The following is a 23,532-nucleotide window of genomic DNA, read 5'->3' on the forward strand; positions in this document are numbered from 1 at the left end:
TTTAATCCGGAATGACTAACATTTTTTCCTCTTTACTATGGGTTGGTGCGATTGACCTTTGACAAGTACTAAAGGTTGTGCACAGTTTCTCTCTCTCAAGTTTAGGTGGTCACAGAAAGCAACGCTCTTGTAAAATTCCACTTTTTGTTTGGAAGTTAAAAACAAGTTCTTCACGATTATGTTCAAGCTCATAGCTACATCAGATTACCTGGTTCGGTTTGGGTCGTACTAGGTTTTGTGTGTAAGTAACATCCAACGTAACAAGACCCAGCTTGTCACAAGGCGCAAGCATCTCGGGTGAAAAAACCACAACATCGGAAGTTGGCGGCCGTGTTCGAAATCAGTATTGCGAAACACAACGATTTGATGACAAAAAAAAAACGATTTTGGCAATAAAATGAAATGTCCAGCTTTAAAAACTAAACAAATCACGAGCTCCATCAAAACAATGAGTCAAAAAACGGAAGAAGCGGCAGGAAACCATAAAATCGGACGGTATTTGCCGCGATAATGTCAACTTAGTTCTTACACCGTGGCAAGCGCATGCACAAGCCACTTCTTTGAAGCTGGAAACAAATGCCACTCGTCATGGATGAGTGAACATCTTTGCAAAATCCTTGTTGCTTAGTGCCTGGCTTTTTACTTCGTTATAATTGGCATCTCTCTCCAACTTAGGTTTATCAGTGGTTGTGTTGGGCCGTTGCAAGGTTCGTGGGAGCAGGTTTACCTGTGTTCGTGCTCGGCCGCGCCTGTACCAAAGTAAAAGTAAACCGAAGCTGCCAATGAAGCAAAACGGACGTTGGTGACGGGTCATTAACTTTGGGCAACTGCTGCTTAGGTCAGTTGTGCTCAACCCGTTTAACGACATGTACCACCAGCTGAATTAAATGAATATCGTCGCCCCGTTCATTGTTAAGTGAGGATAAAGAAAGCATGTAAAACTAGAAGGGTGGCTTAGCACATTTTGCCATTGCACATATGCCAACATTTTTATAACCTTGGTTTGTTTCTGCAGGCAGAAACTCATGGGTCCTCAAACACACAAGTTTGTACATAATGCATTTCAGGATTTACTGCCATGTAATTTTGACACTGTTAAAAGTCTGCCTTATTTTAAAAGACAGAAGAGTAAATATTGGAGCTACAAGCTGATAAACAATAATCAGCACCTATAAATGGCAAAATCAACATACTGTACAAATTTCAGCTAATTTGGACATCGTTAAAAAAAATTACCCATTTTCAGGGGCTAACAGGGTAAATAGTGGAGCTAAAGCCTGAAACACAATAATCAACACTGATAAATGGAAAAGTCTACAAGCTATTCAAATTTCAGCTAATTTCAACATTGTTTAAAAAATTTACCCATTTTAGGGGGCCAGTGGGGTAAATATTGGGACTACAGGGTAAAACACAACAATCAACACCTATGAATGGCAAACTCTACAAGCTATGTTTAAAAATTCACTCATTTTGGGGAATAGCGGGGCAAATGGTGGGGCTAACGAGTCAAACAAAACAAATGGCACATCTACACAACTATATCTACGGCCTGTAAAAGTTTCATCCAAATCCATCAAAGATTTCATGCCAAAAGTGCATGGACAAACTGCAGGGGAGAAAAAAACAGAAAAACAACTGAGTGAAATCAAGATGCGTCCCCTTCAGGGACCCATATCTAGCATATTGGCTTCAAATTTAGTCATTCAACAAAACAACTGCCCGCTAACAAAGTGGTCAATAACTTGGATCTTATATGCAACTATTTCCAGTTTAACCCCAAATACCATTAACTTCGTATGGACTTAAAACAGCGAAAATAAACAAATCATTATATTCTTTGTGAATTTGCAAAACCACGCGTAGAGACACAAAGCTGACTTAATAGATAAAATTTAAACTGGCTGTTTACAAAACGAACCACCGAACGTAACTACGTTGAATCTCATTCTCAACTTACGTTCCTCCCCTGTTTGTTGAAACCTGCCTTGTTCGATCTTCACTACCTTTGTTACGTGACGGTGGATTGCTAATCGCCACCTGCAATAAAGAGTTATATGCAATTTAATGAACCCATAAAACGTATCAAAATAATTCTACCGTAATAGTGAATCCGCCAACAACAGTTTGGTCTGTTTTCATTACAGCTTGTGCTGCATCTGCTTCCGTCTCGTATTCCACATACGCTAAACCCTACAAAAAAACGTTTATGAGATGTTTACCTCGGAATAACGGACAAACCTTAAGTGAACCAACCTTCGGCTTCCCACTTCTGGTCGTGACGATTCGAAGCGATTTCAGTTTACCGTGTTGTGAAAAAATTTGACGCAGTTCGTCTTCGGTTGTTGTGAAGGACAGACCTGATACAAATAGCTTGTGTCGTTCCATGCCAGTGTCGTATTTAAATACCTGCTGCCACGAAAAAAATGTATTTTAAAGGTAAAGGATTTGGGTGATATACGCGTATAAGTGATTATTTGACACACCTTGAAATCCGGATTTTTCGTTTTGTCGACATTGGGTGAAACAAACATCGGTCGTCCCTCCAAAACCTGCATGATATTTTGTTAAGTCGGTCTCACTGTTTTGATATCGGGAAAAACTACTAAACATGCTTGAAATTATGGACAAAATGTAAACAAACAAAGCAAAACTTATCGCATTTCGAGTTTAAGGGGACGTATTTTAGTATTCGGGTACAAAAAACCCTGTATAATATGGCATTTTTGCCGTGTTCAACGTAGGCTACACAGTCATAAACGAAATGTGCCCACAAACCGCTACCAGAACGGCAAATTTTTATGAACGCTTGCCAGCTTATATTGACGTAGCAAAAAAAACATCTTTTGCCATCCTCTGAGGCCAGGATGATGAAAACCAAAGAGCTGTTTAATGTTCCTAGGCTTACAACGTAGTTTTTGTGTAAATTGCGATCTTGTACAAAACGATACGCGAAATGTTAAGCGTTTAATAAGGGCAACTAATGGACGAAATATTTGCGGGTGGTATTTTGCCTGACTGCAGTAATAAAGATTAGCGCTCACCTCTCTGTCAAGTTTCAATGCATCATCCACACTTGACTTGGCAAGAAATTGAACATAGGCGAAGCCGCGGATTTGTCCTTTGTTGTTTTTTGCCAAACGCACCGACTCAACTTCACCACACGCACCGAAGATCTTTAACAAAGCAAGGTTGAAACAACACAAAATGAAATCGATCACAGCGCAAATTTTACATAATCACACCTTGTGCAACTTGTCGTCCAGGTTTTCCACCGAGTATCCGAGGTTACTGACGAATATTGTTCGCTCATCGGATTCCGCCGTGGGTGTAAACTTCTGGCCTGACAACGAAATTTAGTTACAATCGTAGAGGCAATATATCGGTGTTTTACCTTTGCCCTCGTCGCTTTTGAGATCATTGGTAGGTTCAATTTTGACCAGTGGCTTCGCATTAGTTGTTGTGTTACCTTAAGATAAACAGTGTTTGAAGATAGACATCCTTATTCAACAAATACGTTTTCAGCATTAAACAAAAGTCGATTTCTTTAAGTTAGGTGTAAGCTTGGCATTGTTGTGCGTTTTGTTTTTGCTCAGCTCGGCAATAAATCTCTCGCGGATCGGTGCCGTTTCTACCGCCGCCTGATTAAAACAATACCCTAATATGTATTCACTGCGAGGTTTAGGAAGTAACATACAAACCTGTTGTGGTTTGATGAAATCCTGGCGGAGGTGGTTTTGCGTTAGCTTTCGGTTTCTCACCTTGACCTTGTTCGGGCAGTTTGGATTTCGGTTTGGCTAACCTGGCAGGCAAACCTGAAAATGTAAATACAGTTAGATTGGAAAGTGCGACTGACTTGTTAGGGAGCTGACCTGAAGGAGCTTTGAAACCAGTATCTTGGACTATTTCATCTTTATCATTTCGTTGGCGTTTTTCAGGAATGAAGTCCACGTCAGACTCTGTAATCAATAAAACATGATGGCTCAAGATGATTTGAACACAACTTTATCCTTATTTGTTTCCCCAAATTTTGTTTCATTGGAAAAAAAACTCCACCAATTACAATTGTGGCTTCGTTAAATATTTTCAAATTATGTATACCACATCCATCATTTTTTGTTGTTCTTATAGATATACATTGGTTAACAAAATTTAATTCGTTCCTATATTTACCTGGCGTTTTACAGTGTACGTAATCGTTTATGCAGGCAGAAATAAACATGTTCCCCCCCCACATAATTAATTGGTAATAAAGTATTATTATTAAGGTGCAATCATTTTTACATTTGGAAAGACAAATAAATTACAAGCGATATTGATTTAGATTTTAGAAGAAACCCTGGCGATTTTAAATCTGATTGCGTTTTGGTGGTCTTAAATATATCTGCATCAGTGTATCAATTTGGTTCAAATTTGAAGTGCACAACTTCAGATACACACATCCATCATGTCAAATTTTGAATACATTTGAGCCAGTTTTTTCTCAGAACAGCCTGAGAATGGGCTGCATTGGACAGAAAAATGAACAAAAATATTTTTTCCTCCTTCAGAAAAGTGGACCCACAATAATTGCGAAAATACGCTTACTACTACTCCGTGGACGTTTCTTTGCGTCCTGGCCAGATTTCGGTGACACTTTCTCTTTTCTGTCAGACTGAGGATTTTGTTGTCGACGTTTCGTCTTGTTTTGAAAATGTGTAGCAACCTACGAACAAACTAAAACATTGAGAATCTGCATTAAAATTCAAAATGTAGCCATGACCCACCTTTTCTTTACGTTTGGCGACTTTGGCCATTCTTCCTTCTACTTTGCGGGTAGCGTCTTCCAGATCTTCCAAACTTCCGAATTCCCGTTCGAACTGAATTAGATGCGAGGCTGCTGATTCGGCCGAACCATCGTCAGCTGCTGTACTTTGTAAAGCTTTTCGCAAAACAGTCCTTGCCTTTTTCACATCACCAAACTCCCTTCCAAATTAACAATGAAAAAATGGTTGGATAAATGATTACATAACGGGATCGTATTGAGTCGCTGTCTATCACAAATAGGGGCGTCCGGACCCCCAAAATCCTCTCCTTCGATACGCCACTGATCACAAATATGTATCAACCAGCACGAGTGTTCTGTTTAGTAGAACACAAAGCTTTTCACGTTAAAGCTATTACGTCGTTGCCCGGAATCTTGTAGTTGTTTCCTATCAAACTCTTAAAAAGTCAGAAAAACAAAACAGTACGTAACGAACTGCAATAACACACACTTTGTTTACTTTCAAGAGGCAAGCCATGCGCCAGGTAAACTAGCTGTAATTGTGTAAAGCGTTTGGAGGGACCAGAAATTTTGCGTAAACGAAAACACCAAAAGTTAACGATACTTTTTTATCTACATTTATTAAATACCTCATTAAACACGCGCTTATTATCCACCACACACACTATATACGATGCTCACATTTCAATCTGAAAATAGTCGAGCCATATACTCCACTTTCTTCTGGCGTCCACATCTTCCAGAACGTCGTCCAACACTTCTCTTGCTTGAGCAATATTACTAAGAAGCCTCGCCTCGCAGCGAGCCCAGTAACACCACAAGGTGAAGTCTGGATCACCGGTTTCGTTGAAGGCTGCACGAGATTAAACAAATATCCTTATTCTTAAAACAAAAAACGAGATAACCCAACTCATTAATACAATATATATATTTTTAAAGTCTGTAACGATGTGCCACAGCAACAAACTAAATTTTTAAATGTGGCGTTTTGGTAAATTGGTTACAAAATATAATACACAGCAACAGACGATACTGACCAAGTTACGGTTGAGCGACGTCCTTACCTGGCAAAACAACGTTAAGTAGATGTGATGTGGCGTTTTTGAAAACATCATGCAGAGATTTTTTGGACGTTTCAAGATTTTCTTTGTCGCTTTCTTTAAAAAAAACAGTCTATCATTTTAAAGAAAAATTAGTTTTTTATTTTTGACATTAACATAATACGAGTTAACACCTAAAGTGCACTTTATCAGAATTCCTTCTTGGTTGCGTACGTTTCTCTTGGACTCGTTGTCCCAACCTCAAGCAGCATATTCACTCAAACAAGCGATTGTGCGACTCAATGCACTGAAGAAATTTTTATATCAATTAAAAAATAATCGAAAACCTTAAAGCGGAAGTACTGCAAATTTTAATTTTGCTTCTTTGGTAGACCAGTTTTGGCGTTGCTCCGACAGTATACTGTATACTACATTCTTATTTTTTATTTTTTGATAAACAGATCTTATCTGTCCCTGAGCAGAAAGTTCTGGTATAAAAGCATACATACAGCTTTATAAGTCGGCGACCTCACACTTGGTGTACTGGAGTCACCAACTTCAAATTGGAAATAAAAAATTAGGCCAATGAAGTTTTAACGAGCAGGCAGCACAACAAGCTGGTACTTTCCAACCAAAATTCGTATTTAGCCGTTGTTCTCCTAACACACGCTGAACTTAACCAAAAACAATACAAAATGTCAAACGCACATATTACGTATTTATATGTGCAAAAAACGCCGCCATGGCAGTCTAGCCCATGTCGGGTGAACCGATACCAACCAAGAACCAATAACATTCTGTTATTGAGTAAAACAGCTTAACGCTCGCAGAAACTACCAGAATGTATCCCTTTAGAAAGGGCCTATAAAGATAATACGAGTAAAATTTTTAGTGTAAGTCTACGTGCCAGTTTTAGTTGCAAATGCAAGTAGATTTAAGGTTAGTAAAAGGTATTGGGTCAACGCCGATATGAAAAATTTGCACTAAATGTGTGCGAGCGTAAGGTCGTTTTCTTTTCTAAAATCATGGAAATAAAAATTTCTAAAAATCGAAACGTAAAATTAATTTAAGTTTGTTATATGCATACGTATTTTGTCTTAACATAGGATATCCTGTATGCGAAAAAAAACTTTCCGTTTCGTTTGAGCAACTAGAAGTTCAAGATGGGAAACGTGACTGTGGTTATCAGTACTTTTGTCCAGCAAATGTGGCCAATGAACAGACCACGTGGGCCTTCTCGGCAAGTTGTCTGGCCAGGCGACAACAACAGTCAGGATCAAGGCAAAGAAAATCCAAGCAAAGAACCAAAACCCAACAACAAACGCCGGCCATTTGTTCCTTTGGTCCGGTAAAGAAATGAAATGCCTAAAATAAGTTTTCTACATGCTTTCATTTTAAATTTTTGTGTGGGTGCAACTATTTTTGAATAGCCCAAGTGTATATTGCTCATGACATATAAAATTACAACCCAATCTAAATTTTAACGTTTGCTATCCGGCATGTAATCATTTTACTGAAAAAGTGTTGAAATGTTTTGTTTCTTATTTGGTATTTGAAATATATTTGTTTCCGCTTGATTCTCTGTATTCATGTTCCAAAAACAAAACCTACCAGTAACTCGTCGACGAGCCTGATCACAGGAAACTTGCCATAACAAGGCATAATCACCAGCAGAAGAAAACCCTGCAGCCAATGCATCTGATGTCACTTTCTGCATCTGTGCAACATGGTTAATTAATGTAGTTTTTTGAATTAAAGCTTTGTTGTTTTTGGTTTACATAATTAAAAAAAGTTTAGATTTAACTATTTGCCTGTTGTCAAAATACAAATGTGCAAGCTACTACAAAACAAACAAAAACATTTTATTTCTTATATGCACACAAAAATGTTTTTGTAGTCTAAGTTAAACATCAGATAAATGTTATATCAAAATTCTGTATATTTTTTTCTACATCACAACACAGTAAACTTGTTTACACCAACATGATTATTTATTTTAACTTAGGTGGAAAAACAAGTTTACCTTTTCAGGAGAAGCTTTATTCCTTTCTAAGCAAATGAGATACTTTGTCCACAATTGTGCAACCCAAGGGCAATTTCGAACACTTCGTTCATGGACGGACAAAACCACTGGTCCAGTTTTGATGGTTTCCACCTAAAGAAAGATTCAGTCACTAACTAAAATGGTGGCTTAGCACATACTGTCATTGCACATACACTATAACCTTTTCAAAACATTGAAGTACTCACTAGACTTATGTTATATTGCGTACCTTGTAATTTACACATTTCAAAAGCTAGTAAGCTGGGATTCTACACCTAAACTACAGTTCTGTAAAATTTTGACCACTAGAGTTGTTTTGAGCAGCTACTCTTAATGCTTATGATGTCTATTGTTAACATCCCTCCTACTGGTAAATGGAAAAAATATACACCATTAAATGCAAGTAGATCACAAACACAAAGTTGCTTTTATAAGATGTTCACACCAAAGCAATTTAGTCTTTGTGGCCTAAGAGTAACCACTAGGGCTATCTAGTTAAACTAAACAGATGACACATGACACGACTATACTTATCAGCTGTTAAAGTTCCAAATCCCTCAAAGAGTTTATGGCAAAAATAAATAGACAAACTCGGCCATAGAAACAAGAAAAAAAATGAAATCCAAATATTATTTATAAAAATGTGACGTTTATTACTGAAGAAATATCTGAAAACTTACCAAGTATTTTATGTATTGAAACCAAAGGTCTGAGTTTAAGCAATTGTCTGCAATAGCACGTTCATAAATACATTGCACTCTTGCTGGATCATGTGATTCCTTTTCATATTCAATGTATTGGTGGTAAGCATCAAGCTTGGGCATCTTGGCTTCCTCCTAAAATACAGTGCATCATATTTAACGTTTTTATTTAACCTTTGTTTTGTAAAGCAAATAACACTTGCCAGTATGTTTTCTAATTCTGCAAGTTTTTTCAGTCGAGACAAGCTTTCCTGGTAGCTTTCAGTGATTTCAATATTGATTTCCCCATCTTCAACACTCTTTCTCCATTCTTGGTACTCAGTCATGGTGTTCTCCATGTCTGTGGAAAGTATCAATGCAACACAATTCATCTTAAGAATCCTACACCAATGAGATTTCAATCCCCACCCAATAAAGGAATTGCAAGTTGACGTACAAACAGTAAACCAACTCGATCAGTTTGTTCAGATAAGCGGTTCAACTGCTCAGCAGAACTTATACTCCCTGGTGGTGGCTGTAGTAGAAATATAAAATAAGGAGATATTTTGAATTTGTTTTGAAGTAACTAAATATAAAGGCACACTTGCTTGCATTGTCATTAAAATTGCATTTTCTATTTCTCTGTAGGCTTCCCAAACTGAAGATCCTTTTGACACATGAAGTCCCACCTCAGACAAAGCCCTCTCCATTATTGAACGCAACTAAGAAAAAAAAACAGCTGTTTAATTTATGTAAAAACTCTTCATCAAAATGGGTTATATGGTAAAACATTTAAAGAACTGGTTTGTTGATTCCAAAAAAAGTATTTGAGCACACTAACCTTAGCAATTCCACCTTCATTCCCGATTAAACGAATTGAATACTGTGCATACTCCAACCAAATTTCTGGACCTACAAGATAGATCTTTTGAAAATACTGTTCCTTTATGGTGCGGTAAAACTAATTACAAAAGTGCAGTGGCCAAATGATATTTTGGATTGAAAAAACAGATAAGAAGCATATCAGTATATGAATATAAATACCACACATAACAAACTTACACAAATAGTCTTTGGTAGATAGTTCAAAAAGCTCTTCTAACTTTTTATGGTCATCATCAGTTTCTGCAAACTTTTGTTCATCTTCAAGCCAGTTTAACCACAGGTCCTGGTGAAAAAAGTTTGTTGACAAGTTTTAGGTTCATACAAAAATTATCCCTGGCACGGCAAACATCTATTGGTCTACATTCAACACTTTACCTTTGTCAAAGGAAAAATATTGCTCATGCCTTTTCTTGCTGTCCGCAACTGCTCAAACTCACCAATTTTTCTCAATAGTTCAATGCGGTCAACATGATGTTGGTAGTTGTAGGGTGATGTTTTAATCTATTTTAATGAGAAGGAAAAATATTCTTTAGCTAATTCGGAAAAGATTGTATAAGCTATTGCTGCCAGGCATAATACCAAGTTTGTAGAGCTCTTCTGGCAAATTAATTTTATTCCGACGTTTCAACGTCCTATACTGGGAAAAGACTGGACATTTGTTTTCTTTTTTTAAACATATATTATTTATTAAATACAGAACAAAATTTTGTAAACTTTGCCTTTTTCCAGTGAATTGCATGATGTGTTTGTTGCTGAAGTATATTTTATTGACATGAATTATTTTTACAGAAAGATAAAACCATAACTGCCAAAGAACTTGTGTATATAGAATACATTATGCAGACATGTCAACAATCACTATTGTCATCATCAGTGCAGGTTGTCTGCATAATGTATTCTACATACACAAGTTCTGGCAGTAATGTTTATGATTATATTACTCTTCAAGTGTGTGTATAGTGTTCCTAAGATATAAAACCGATTTTTAATTTAAATGCACACCAATGACAAAACTGTTTTAACATAAGTGTCCTAAAACAAAGCCTATACGTTTTCATCTAACTCTTCAATTTGTTTCTGAATTAATCCCTCATCCTCCTCCATATCTTCTTCATTGGACGACGCGTCGCTTTCATTGGCATCAACGGTTGGATCCATCGAATCGTTTGAATTTCGCCTTTCGGAAAGACACAACAAAACCCCTACATTTTCTAAGTGTATTTTTAGCAAAAGAGAAATCAAGAATTAGTTTGAGGTGTTGCAGAACAAGTGCATGTTTTAATGTCTGTACTTGCATTCTTGCAATCATGGTATATCACAAAACGTGCGGAGCTGCGAATCGCAAGAAAAATGTTAGCAACCATAAAAATCAAATTGCCCCTTTTATGACGTCACAAGAAAACTCAAATTGGCGCCCACACGCTTTCTACTTTCTTTTCTTTGTTAAGAAATGGCTTTGATTGAAAGTTTCAAAGTAATTCTGCATTTGGAATTAGTAGATATACCACGAACTGTTCACACGACGACATACGCATTTGCTGGATTTCCTTAGCAAAAGCACTGGGGAATGCAGAATAATTAGTGAGTGCTTTAATACTTTGTTTCTTTTTAAATGTGTCATAGGGTTGGGAAGTTTAGGCGTTTGCTCAAGAAAGTACACCAGACCCATGTTGTTAATTATACACAAATAAACTCTCAAAATGGACCAACGTGGTGTATTGAAGCACAAAAACCATTATGTTACTAATACACCAATCGAGCGTTTAAAATCATTTGTTGTACTTCAACGTAGTCAAAAACTCGTCGCGATGTTGTTATGTTTACCTTCATTCCTTTGTGTAAAACCCAATGTGCATTATTTATTTCCCCAAAATAATAAAACCATCAGACAAGGATTGGAAACCAAACTACCACATTGCCTAGTATCCCGGGGGTAAAGAGGGGTGCATAAAAGTGAAGTGATAAAAACTGGATGTCAACTTTTGTGTTGAAAAATGCCCTTTCTAAAGGGATACATTCTGGTAATTTCTGCGAGCGTTAAGCTGTTTTGCTCAATAACAGTGTTATTGTTGGTATCTGGTTCACCCGACATGGGCTAGACTGCCATGGCGGCGTTTTTTGCACATATAAATACGTAATATGCGTGTTTGACATTTTTGTATTGTTTTTGTTTATGTACATCGTGTGTTGGAAAAACAACAGCCAAATACGGATTTTGGTTGGAAATCGCCAGCTTGTTGTGCTGCATGCATGGTTGTTGAAAATTAATTGGCCTAATTTTTATTTCCGATTTTGACTGAAGTTTGCTGCTTGAGATTGGGAAAACGTAGCCCAAAAGAAACGTACGCAACCAAGAAGGAATTTTTATAAATTCACCTTCAGGTGTTAACTCGTATTATGTTAATGTCAAAAATAAAACAGCTAATTTTTGTTTATAATGATTGACTGTTTTTTTAAGAAAGCGACGATGAAAATCTTGAAACAAAAAAATCTCTGCATGATGTTTTCAAAAACGCCACATCCCATCTACTTAACGTTGTTTTGCCAGGTAAGGACGCCAAACCCTAACACGCCATATTTTAACGTGTCAAAATTTTCCAACACTTCCACATTTAAAAAATTATTTTGTTACTGTCGAACATTGTTACAAACTTTCTTTTAACAAAAATATTGTATTAAATGAGTTTGGTTATCTCGTTTTGGGGTTTCAAGAATAACGATATTTTGTAATCTCGTGCAGCCTTCAACGAAACCGGTGATCCAGATTTCACCTTGTGGTGTTACTGGGCTCGCTGCGAGGCGAGGCTTCTTAGTAATATTGCTAAAGCAAGAGAAGTGTTGGGCGACGTTCTGGAAGATGTGGATGCCAGAAGAAAGTGGAGTATCTGGCTCGACTATTTTCAGATTGAAATGTGAGCATCGTATATAGTGTGTGTGGTGGATAATAAGCGCGTGTTTAATGAGATATTCAGTAAATGTAGATAAAGAAAGTATCGTTAACTTTTGGTGTTTTCGTTTACGCAAAATTTCTGGTCCCTCCAAACGCTTATACAGAATTAAAGCTAGTTGAACTTGCGCATGGGTCGCCACTTGAAAGTAAACAAAGTGTGTGTTATTGCAGTTTGTTACTTACTGTTTTGTTTTTTCTGGTAAAGAGGGGTGCATAAAAGTGAGGGAGGGTGCATTTTTTTTGAAAATTTGACCATTACACCATCCAGACAATTTATCATTTTTATCAGTGTTTACATTTCTACGGATTTTTATCAAAATTGGCCAGAGCACAAATTATGAGAGTTATATAATCGTTTTATTGCGTACTATTATCGTGCTCAAGTGAACCTTGCGTAAGGTGTTATATATATACATTTGGGGTAATAATGCACTTTGTTTTGTCATAACTGTGTGGTTTCCGCAGCGACCGACTGCTAGTAGCTAGTAGTTCCAAGAAGAGATAGTAAAGGAAAGAACAGAGAAAAACTTTTTATTCAAGAACTGATTAACTAAACTGGGTGCTGATTGTTCTTTTTTGTATGATTCAATGTTACGAACAGCTTCATTGGATTCACGAAGTACGAGATGATTTTATCTGAAACTGTGAATTATCCTTCTTCAGATTTATGTGAGATAAAGAGTTCAAGATGTCCAATTTTGCGATTACGGGTAGCTCGTAGGTATCTTCGTAAATTAATAGAGGAAGTAGGATACTCCCGACGAAGGGTGATGATCACAATCGGAGAGTTTGACCAGCCAGTCATCACTCGTATCACCTTCACCCCTGCTCCCGAACGGTTTATAGAAGCAGAACCCTTTATTACATAACAATGCCTTGTCATGCGTCACAATAGGAAATTTTGCAGAATTTAGTGTGTGTAATCCTCACATTTTGAAACAAACTTATAGTTGTCATTAAAATGTTGGGACTTTCGCGGGGCAAAAAAATTATCTCGCGGGCCACAATTGGCCCGCGGGCCTGCAGTTGGACCACGCTGGTTTAAAACAATGTTTCGTCAAGTTGTTGCTGCTTCATATCACCTGAGATAACCATTTATAACGACACGTTTGCGTTGTACACAACAATGGCCAAACATTCACTGGCAGACAAATGTGTGTTTGACGTCATAAACAACTAACCAAAACAGGTTGCAGTATTAAGACACGTTTTGTTGCTTTTTGCCAACAAGCTTGTTTGAAAGCAAAATTGTTTCCGTTTTTCTTCAGATTTGATGTTATTTCTTACGAAACTGCTACAAAAACAAAATATCCACGGTGGCCGCCACTGCCACCCTGCCACAGCCCACTCGGCGCCTATGTGTGTATATAGGTAAAGATGAGATGACAAGCATTGTCCTACTGAGTCTCGTATTTTACGAATTTGTCGTGATGTTACAGTAAAGAATTAAACTGGCATAAGACGGAAGTTTATGTAAATAGCCCGAAAATTAAACTAAACCTTACAACTAAAAAAAAATGCGACTAAAATTTTATCGTCCTGGCATTGCTATTGACTCCAACAATGACGCTGTGACGTCAAATCCATTGTGGTGCAATTACCTGGTGGCAGACCGCATGGTTTGCGTTTATTGGTGCCTGCTCGATCTGCTAACCAAGGATGGCAGTACGGTTCGATACGACGGTACGGTACGCAGCAAATACATTAAAAAGTACGGTACGTAGGTGCGGTACGCAAATAAAGCTGAGGTACGGGTACGAAACGCTTTTGGTTAATATTAAAATCATGCTGTTGAAAATAGCACACTGCCGCTGCACGAGCCCATCGTAGAAAATACACCAACCTGCTATTTCGAATAAGCGGGTTTTTTTAGTGCGGCAGCTTGTTTAGACACCTTTACTTTAAGTGTATGTCATAAAATTTATCCAACCCGATTCCGATTGGTTTGTTTAATGGTACGGTACGAAGTACGGGACGGTGGTGCGGTACGTTTCGTTTTTTTACATTTGGTACGATACGGTGGTACGGTACGCTCTTCGTAACGAGGTACGTGGTACGGTCAATTAATACCTAACGTACCGTACTGCCATCATTGGTGCTGACCGCCAGTGCCGGATTAACCATTAGGCAAAGTAGGCACGTGCCTACAGGCCAGTCAAAAATCCAGGCCACTTTACAACAACGATCTTTGCGACAATGATTTGGCAACACTGATAATTCTAATTTTTTAGTTGGCAACCCTGATTTTCGGGCCACTTATAAAATGTGCCTTCAGGCCAGCAGACCCTTAATCCAGCACTGCTGACCGCATGAAAGTGACTGTTACATCGCCTTGTACATATGTTTATGTTTTCTGTGTTTCCCGCCAGTAGCCTTGATTCCTGTGTATGACGCAGTGTTGTGCCACCTGGAACATTGTCTGTCACACTATCGGTGATTGTGATGTCACAACTTTGGCATTGTTTATTGGTATCACGTCTTGTAAGCGAGACCGCTTCGTGTTTATTTGTGACTGGAACTTACAGCGTGTGCATGCGTGTTTTAACTGGTCAATTATGTTTGTTTTTGTGTAACAAACAGGAAAATTATGCTGTTTAAAAACTGAATCGTCCAATGTGTGACTTGTACATTTAGTGACCGGTAAGTATATGTTTAAACCCTGTTGTTAACCTTTCGGATTTGAATTTATGTGAAACCTGTATTCAGACTAAATTCCGCCGTCGTCCACCCCCGTGTTTTTCTGAACCGGACTGTGTTATTCCGGTAAGATTATTGTTGCCTAAAGTTTTGCCGTCCGTCACTGGTGTGATTAAGTGCTGTGAATATGTGATGTAATTTGATGCTGTGTTTACAGACCTTCTACTGATCGCTTGCATTTAAACGACTCCAGTCCTTCAATAGTTTGGTAAGCGTAATGTCATTGAATTTCTGCCTGTTGCCTTGTCTTAATTCGAACATGTTTGCAGAAACCGCCTTTTGACCCTTGTACTCGCCGCGCTGCCATACTCTCGAGCGCCATCATTCGGCCACTTTGTACAATAAAAGAGTTCGTTGTATAGCTCTTGGAGTTTTGAGCGCAAGGAAAGGCGCGTTAAAGACAGTTGTAGGAACACAAGCGATCGCCCCTGCTGTGCTGTCTGGAGGCGCAGGGAGTCACGCCTTCCGATAATTAAAGACAGCGCAACAGTGACAACTAACTGATATGTGTGTTTATTTCTATATATTTAAATAAGGAAGTTAACTGAATATGCAAACAGTCGACGAATATATTTAAGTGTAAAGACTTGAGTTACTGGTGAGCATTCTGTGTTATTGCGATTTACTCGTTACAGTACCAGTGATTGACAACACGTTGTCTTATATTATAGCGAATCCAAGTTGGACCTGCATACATTGTGTTGTGCATTATACTGCTGCAACCCGGTTTATTTACCGGTAAGTTGTGTGCCTAAAAGCGTCTTTATTTATGCTTTACTTTAATGCACAATTATGTCACAACCTGTGTATACCTGCGACAAAACTTACAGTCTACTTGTGATTGCATACACCATACATAATCGAGAAGCTCGGACAGATCAAAGTTTCGTATGTTGCTTCTTACTGTACATATGTTTGTCGGACGTATGCTTTTGCTGTTGCTCGTGTTTAACCGCGTTTATTGCGCCCGTCATTCAAGCTTGATCCAATAAAAATCTGTTGCTAGCACTGGCAGTTTATCCAGGCTCTGCACTGAAGGTGCAACGCTACACGCGGTATATGCAATACAGTATGTAAATTAGGCACCTTAAAACGCATTTGTGTATTTAAGTATGTGATGTTTGAACTAAAGTATACCTGTGACGTATTTGAAATATATGGGCGTTTAGGATGCATTCAGCTGACAAAACAAGGGTTAGTTCGATTACTGACAAAATTAAGGCACATTCTGCAACATTCTAGCACGAAAATGATACGTCGCGGCGACAGCAGAGTTAATCTACATATTTCGAAACTGTCTGATTTCTAACTTCATGTTGAAATTTGCTCTACGTAGTGAACTGGTATCTATGCCGTTTTATTACAACAGGCTTGCTGAGTGGGAGTTTTTCCAAGAGCTAAACTGGACAAGAAGCCAACCAAAATGGAAAACGATAAGTGTTTATTTGTTTTATTGTGGCATTTATAATTGCATTGTACATCATGGTTTGTGCTACACATAATTTCCAAATTTTGGTGCTGTGGAATATGTTTAACGGTGATGCATTCACTTTCTTGGCGAAAGCTTTAACATTTAAGTAATGTTTAGTCAGACGCGTTGTTGAAGCTAATGACATTTTTGACCTATTTTTTTTCTGAGCAAAGCTATATACATAGGCCTGTTTTAACCGCTAAATATTTTATTTTCGGTAAATCTAGTTGTCGGGCTTAGCTAGTTTTGGCTCAAAATCAGTTGGTGCCACTTGAAATAATTTCTGACAAAACAGTGTGAACTTGTCTGCAAAAGCATAATTGCGCTTGGGTCGAATTACCGCAAAATATGCAATAAAACCAGAAACTATGTACACAAGAGAATAGAGATAAGACACTTTTGGTTTAGTGATTATTGGTGAAACCATGAAAAAAATGCTGAACAAAATCACAAGAATGGGGGCAAACGTTGGCGCCTTAAAAACAAAGGAATTTTTTTAAGTCGTTGCTTCAGTCTGTATAGAAGTTATATGACTACTTTTGCATTAATACTATACCTTGTATGGTCTTTCAACATCCGGAAATTTCTTTCGGAGAATTAAAACGGAACCGGCATTCAATCCTGTTATCAGCCATTCTATAAATCCTACTGATTCAAGAAGAGTGTCAAAATCAGCAATGCCCACTAAAACCAAAGTACCAACAGCGTTCCAAATGTATGCAGGACAGGGTGTATAGCGATGAATGTGGGCCATCGAAAAAATCTAAAATGGTAGAACATAAGATTGTCGTTTGCAAGTCCTAATTGTTGTGTTGACGCGATACTTATAAGATATAGAGTAGACTGCAGTAAGTTAATTGTCAAATTTAGTTATTTTTGCGTTACAAGATGAAGTGGGTACAGAGCATTGTTATGACGTAACGTAATGACGTGCATGGTGATCAAGGCATTGAGTAAAGAAACTAACACTAAAGGTCCTCAAGCTTTGAATTTATCCCATTTTATTTACTGTCCAAAACGTTCCTACCCGCGGTAAACAATTGCGGCGAGCAGCTGCGAAGGGTGGCCGACCGTAAACGAGAACACTTGCGTTGTATGAACCGATTATACAGACGCAAACCAGTAGCGGTACAAGCCAGGAAACGGACCCGAAAACGCGAGATGCAAACAAGCCTGCAACAGCCTTCGATTCCATTATTTCCTCCACAGTTAAAACTGTAAAGACACAGCCTTGTAGACCCAGGTCAACATGCTATTCGAAAAACTGATTTAAACCTTACCGCCAAACAATCCTATGTTTACGAGCAAGTAACTTATTGTTACCAACACAAGTGTACCAATAGTTGCCAAAGGAACAATTTTAGATGGATCTCGAATTTCCTCCACCAAATAAGATACGCTATTCCAACCACTGTATGGCCACACCACCTGCGAACAATGTTCGAGCGTACTTTGGTTTACCAACCATTTAACATACACAACAAAAATAAACACAGAGTATTAATTGTATGTGCCTGATAGAAGACAGCAGCAAAATTCCCCCAGTCCATGGTTTCAAATGGTTTGGGGTCAAACGCTGTTTTAAAGTTGTTAATTCCAACTGGATTTTGTCTAACCAACATCACAACTCCAGTAACAGCAATCGTTGCCATGGCTAAAAATTTAGCACATGTGCAAACAATTTCAATCTGAAATGTTAAACAAGTTTTCAACTTTTTCTCAGGTTTTTGGTTTAGCACCATTTAAAGAAGTAAACATGAATCAAATTAACTTGACATGTTTTTAAGCAGCGTTTTAAGTTTTTGAACAATTATAGGATTTATGTGCGGGAAATTAAACTGGACAACCGTAGCCTACATAGTAAAATGTGGATTTAACAGTTTACTAGAATTTAATAACATGTCAAAACTTTTGGTGTTTCTCGTTACCTTCAGTGTTCCTTTTGTTGAGAGGCAGTTTGAGTACAAAAAGGAACACAAGAACACAACCGCCGTCAGGGTGATTGCAGAGTTTGGTGGTGAACATCCGCCAGTAAAAGATTCGAGCGTATATCGAGCGAGTGATATGATTTTTACAGCGTCACCGAATGGGGCAATGGCGTTCATCCACACTAACAGGAATCCAATAGATGGGCCATAGGTGAGACTGTAAAACGTGAAATTTCCTCCCGATTCACCGATGGTTGTTGACAATTCACAATAGCCGAGTGCTGAGAGTGATCCGATTATTCCACCGCACATCCACACTATTAGACTTAATCCAACACTTCCGTTTGAAGCCCCTGCCCATGTCAGGAAATTTTGAAATTTTGCGAAAAAAGAGGAAAAATACGTTTTTCCAAATTACGACTATATTTAAACCCGTTTCAAACGGGCACATGTAGTTTTTTTAATTTCTATTTTTTTAGAACGTAAAAACAATTAATAATAATCACCAGGCAATGTCAAGTTTTGATAACAAACAGCTTCGTTATAACATTCACGAACAACTTTGTTATATTTACTTAATATTCCTCCTGGAGTGATGAAAATTCCTGACCCAATGATTACTCCACAGAGAACCGATATTCCTCTCCACAATCCGATAGTTTTTTTGAGCTGAAATTTACGTCTTTTACCCAAAACTGTTTCCACTTCACAACTCGTTTCAGCGGCCATGGTGAACAAATGTAAAAGTTGGTGGGGAAATCTATTTATCCTACCACTATAATAAAAAATGTAAACGGCTTACGAGCCGAAAGAAAGATCACAGGAAGTCACTTTCTGCCACATTAATTGCAGCAAACTTTCATCTAAAGTTCAGTAAGATTGGTTTGTGCACAATAGGTCTATATTACAATAATAATTTAATTTTAAGCTCGATGCAAATTGTCAAAACAGTATATCCTGACAGTTAATTATTAATTAATTATTTTAGATTGACAATAATGTATGAGTGCCTTCCGTTGCTCTGTCCGGTTTCAAATTATTATTAGTGCTTCCAGCAATGTTTTGAATCTGTAGACGTAAGAAAAAATACGAGTTTCGGGGAAATGTAGCAATAACGTTTTTTTATTGAATGTGTAATGAATATTATAGTTCTCTTGTGCAAAAGACAGTGTTTGCCATTTTACAAACTCGGAGAAGACAGTACAATTAAACACCGTTTCATCGTTACTCGTCTTTTTATACCGAGAGGTGCATCCGAATGCACCAACTGCTTAAGGCACGTTTTACATTTGTACCAAAAACTTTGGCAAAAATCGTTTGCACAAAATCAAAGGTTTTTCGGATATTACGTTACTAATTAATTTGCTAAAAATATACAAATTGGCTAATCAGTAAAAAAGTAAATCAGTAAAATGACTGTCGGCGTTAGTACCACAACCACACTCTTAAGCCACTGTGCTATGATGTATTTTTAGCACAGTGTCATTTTAACGGGCGATAGCTCCCGCATCATCCCAAACGAGTGTTCTTGTGTTAGTGTCTTGGGCATCGTTGTGCTCATGGGCGCTGGCATGTAAGGTCAAGAGGGGGCTCATTATGATGATAGTTACCGATTTCAAGTGTTCCTCAATCATAAAAAAACACCGAATACTCATGTTTAGGTATAGAAACATCTCTGTGGCATCTATGCTTAGCTTTTCGTTGTTGTACGTAATTGTATATGGGCGATTACTGGGGTACTGTAGCATGATTGGCCTTCCTATATAGGTATGTGTTGGCATTCAAAGTTGAGGCGAACTTTCCTATGTAATTATATTGGACAAACATGTTAGACAATGAAGTTCCATGTGTCAAATAAATTTCAGTGTCATTTTTATACTGTTTGTTACGCTTAATTTTTATTTTTTATATTTAACATATTTACTGTTTTGTCCTTCCAAGCGCCCAAACACACAGATGTTTTCGATTTCTATAGGATCGCAGCAAATACAGCGACGCAAACAAAATACCTTGGGGCTTATATCGACAAACGGCTAAAATGGGAAAAACAGATAGCTCACGTGGAACGAAAACCAGCATAAGCCTGCAATATTATGTACAAGCTGCGTGACTACTTTGGACAACAGTTTCTCTTTAGACAACGGTGTATGATTTATTACTCCTTTGGGTACCCCTATCTGCAATACGCCGTCGCCGCTTGGGGTAGCGGCTACGCGGCAGTAGTCAAACACAACAAAATTTTGCGAGCCATCACTCGCAGTACTTACCGATGTCGCGCGACCCCACTATATAATGACTTGCGTCTTCTAAAATTTAAAGATATTTACCACCTCGAGGTAGCTAAATTGTTACATGCGTTTCGTTCTGGTGCACTACCTTCCACATACAACTCCCTGTTTACACCTACTACGTCAGTACATAGCCACAACATCCCAAGGGCTGACAGCCAGAATTACTTTCATCCCCGGGTAAACACCGCGATCGGTGCCATCTAGGTCCAAAAGAATGGGAAGAAATACCACAAGAGATTAAGTCTCTGCAAAAAAAGGTTTCGCTCATATCTATTGAAGCAATACGACCCCTCAATAAGTACAACACGCTTGTGCCCTCGCTCATTCCAGGTTACATAAAACACAGCTTGTTCACTCATACCAAATTACCCTTGTGTCACGTTCCCGTTTGCACGGTTACGCAAAAGATTTGGGACTGACTATCGGAAGTTCCTTTAACAGCTAACGCTCGTGTACTCTGATCGGCAGCAAACCCTTTATTTTACATTTATTCACGTCCAACCACACGTAATCAAAACAACAAACAAACAATCCAGCACTACTTCGCAGTTATCTCTCAATTCTTTCTATATCATTCTATACATATATATTATATATTTTAAATCGTGAAATAGGGGCTCTTATATCGCTTGCATAACATTGATATGGGAAAAAGGCGTTAACTCACTGTGAGCATTTCCTGTAGATAAAACAATGAACACTGCAACGGGCAACAGCGATGCGATAATACTGGCACACTAGAACAATGACAACACAAAGGCGCCTGCAACGATACTCTAGACCAGGGGTCGCCAACCCGCGGCTCCGGAGCCGCATGCGGCTCTTTGATCCCTCTGATGCGGCTCAGTTTTTGAATTTACCAAATGTTGTACATTTGATTAAAGATGTGACGATTATGCCGAACACAAAAGTCGAACACGAAAATTGAAGTGCAGTAGCATGACTGTACTCGCTTGTAGTAACTGCAACCCCATCTCTATACCATCAAACGTGAAGTCTGAAAGAGGCAAACTAGAGGCGCGCAGGTTAATACGCAATATGAGACAATACTGTTTTTGTTTGCAGTGTGTGTGCGCGCGTAACAATAGCTATTTGTTAATTGTTATGCAACAAACGCGTAAACAAAGGAATAGAAATCTGCAAAAACACAATATGCAACGCTACGTACAGTTGTTTTCTCTGCTGACGAGACTAGTTTGTGATTGTGTATAATATGCAATGAAACACTATTGCTAACAACAAAAAGTCGAAAGTCATAAGAGTAAAAAACGTTTTGCATTTTATTTTAAATTTTAAAACGGGTTTGTGGCTCCCAGTGTTTTTTTTACTATGTGAAACTGGTCCGAGTGGCTCTTTGAGTAGTAAAGGTTGGCGACCCCTGCTCTAGACGTACATAAATTACCCGTGATGCGTGGTAATTGGGTCGTGGGATATTGTCATGGGGCGGTCTAGAATATTTGTGACACAACCCCGTTTTTAAAAGGAGATTTTCTTCAAACAAGAAGAAAATCTCGCGCAATCTAGCACAAATGTTCTCACAACTCATCAGTGCCACCTGAAAGTCAAATGCCCTTGCTGAAAGTATTGCTTCCTCTATCCAATGTTTTCTTTCTTTGCTTTTTTCTTGCTTACTTCTGCATTTGAACAACTTGTGGAAATCCTCCCGGAAGTGACATGACTTCGAATCTCGGAAGGATGATTCCGCAAATTCGCCACCTGACTGCATGGGCTGTTTTATCTGACGGCGGGTTGTCACGGACGACAGTAGACAGGCGAATGCGCTCTGATTGGTGCTCCCACTGGTTGGCACGAAAACGTTTTGTCCATTGTCCTCAGTTGGTTGCTCGAGGATCTGTTGTAATGGAGGAACATGACGTTTTGCAACCACCATTTGTACTTCAGCACTTGGGCGACATTGAAGCAATTCTTGATCCCGCTCATCGACGACAGTTGGTGTTATGGCGTTCTGCTTCGTCGTCTTCTGGTTCAATGAAAACGTCTTACTTCCCTCCACTGTATGTAATTGCATTTTAATCAGCTTCTGCGATGACTCTACTTTGTTCTCATCAGCGCTCGTCTGAATCGTGGCGGTCTGCTCCGTCGATTGTTGTGCCACAGAGACCGACTCTTCCTTGTCAAACATCTGCACTTCCTCTTCAATGCATCGCTGCGAAGAATCTTTGTCTTGCTCGTACCTCGGTTCGACGTTTTGCTTCACTGATTCGCTGATTTCCGGCTTCTCGTAAGACGTTGTCACAAGCCGTTTACTCAATGGCTATGGAATGCGCTCTCGCTCATCCTCCACTAGGTGGACACGATCCAGGTCCACTTTCTTGATTTCTCTGCCAAAACTTATGCACGCATGTCAGGCATCCTGAACACTTGCCTGCATTTGTTGTAACCCTGTTTGTTTTTTCTGCACGGCGGCGCTTAGCTTCCAACTCAAGCTTCTTCATAGCCAGTTCGTGCTCGCGGAATTCCCGTTCGGCCTCAAGTTTTCTCTTCGTAGCTTCGAGTCTTCTCCGCGCAGCCGCAACCTCGGCATCGCGTCTCCTCTGCGCAACCTCGGCATCGCGTCTATTGTTTCCGTTTAGGCGAATTTCATGTGGCCAGCAGAACCCACGGGTTCAACCACAGTCCTATGCAGCGGACGTACCCCGTCAGGTTCGTGCGGTCGGTTGCGATCTTACGGCAGAATACAACCAGAAAACGGATTTCAACCACCATTCAAATAACAGGACACTTAACTCGATAACCCACGTTTTTTTTCGGTGTCCTTGC

The 23,532-nt window shown here is 38.8% G+C and overlaps 2 protein-coding genes, 2 long non-coding RNA genes and 1 pseudogene across 6 annotated transcripts; 2 read left to right on the forward strand and 3 right to left on the reverse strand.

The window, feature by feature from the left end:
- Positions 1-317: 317 nt before the first annotated feature.
- LOC145228042 (spliceosome associated factor 3, U4/U6 recycling protein-like) lies at positions 318-10,671 on the reverse strand. Of its 2 annotated transcripts, none has more exons than XM_080093015.1 (24): positions 10,465-10,671; positions 9,790-9,915; positions 9,592-9,697; positions 9,371-9,441; positions 9,138-9,251; positions 8,959-9,064; positions 8,754-8,890; positions 8,530-8,685; positions 7,829-7,960; positions 7,417-7,522; positions 5,830-5,922; positions 5,447-5,618; positions 4,767-4,965; positions 4,588-4,705; positions 3,873-3,959; positions 3,702-3,815; positions 3,395-3,469; positions 3,246-3,343; positions 3,045-3,176; positions 2,487-2,552; positions 2,257-2,409; positions 2,101-2,193; positions 1,961-2,040; positions 318-749 (listed from the first exon to the last, which is right to left on the reverse strand). In XM_080093015.1, the coding sequence occupies exons 1-24, from the start codon at positions 10,570-10,572 to the stop codon at positions 587-589; spliced, it is 2,805 nt and encodes a 934-aa protein (XP_079949141.1). In that variant the 5' UTR covers positions 10,573-10,671; the 3' UTR covers positions 318-586. The 2 variants fall into 2 exon arrangements, with proteins under 2 accessions (XP_079949141.1, XP_079949140.1); XM_080093014.1 differs by having other exon boundaries at positions 2,257-2,412; positions 10,465-10,649.
- Positions 10,672-10,911: 240 nt separating this feature from the next.
- LOC145229918 (uncharacterized) lies at positions 10,912-12,381 on the forward strand. The gene is made up of 3 exons (XR_013860512.1): positions 10,912-10,995; positions 11,873-11,962; positions 12,155-12,381. It is a non-coding gene; the product is annotated as an uncharacterized LOC145229918 (long non-coding RNA).
- A 2,528-nt stretch (positions 12,382-14,909) lies between these two features.
- Positions 14,910-16,139, forward strand: LOC145229302 (uncharacterized). The gene is made up of 4 exons (XR_013860412.1): positions 14,910-15,004; positions 15,071-15,127; positions 15,219-15,269; positions 15,331-16,139. It is a non-coding gene; the product is annotated as an uncharacterized LOC145229302 (long non-coding RNA).
- Positions 16,140-16,485: 346 nt separating this feature from the next.
- Positions 16,486-21,320, reverse strand: LOC145229301 (b(0,+)-type amino acid transporter 1-like). Of its 2 annotated transcripts, XM_080094613.1 has the most exons (7): positions 19,036-21,320; positions 18,461-18,813; positions 18,047-18,220; positions 17,813-17,960; positions 17,560-17,747; positions 17,089-17,295; positions 16,486-17,007 (listed from the first exon to the last, which is right to left on the reverse strand). In XM_080094613.1, exons 1-7 carry the CDS (start codon positions 19,187-19,189, stop codon positions 16,756-16,758), a joined length of 1,476 nt encoding a protein of 491 aa, XP_079950739.1. In that variant the 5' UTR covers positions 19,190-21,320; the 3' UTR covers positions 16,486-16,755. The 2 variants fall into 2 exon arrangements, with proteins under 2 accessions (XP_079950739.1, XP_079950740.1); XM_080094614.1 differs by lacking the exon at positions 18,047-18,220 and having other exon boundaries at positions 19,036-21,319.
- On the reverse strand, positions 21,238-23,478 carry LOC145229569 (uncharacterized; annotated as a pseudogene).
- Between the last annotated feature and the right edge of the window lie 54 nt (positions 23,479-23,532).

This window comes from Phallusia mammillata, chromosome 5 (assembly GCF_965637545.1).
Source record: "Phallusia mammillata chromosome 5, kaPhaMamm4.hap1.1, whole genome shotgun sequence".
Taxonomy (NCBI): Eukaryota; Metazoa; Chordata; class Ascidiacea; order Phlebobranchia; family Ascidiidae; genus Phallusia; species Phallusia mammillata.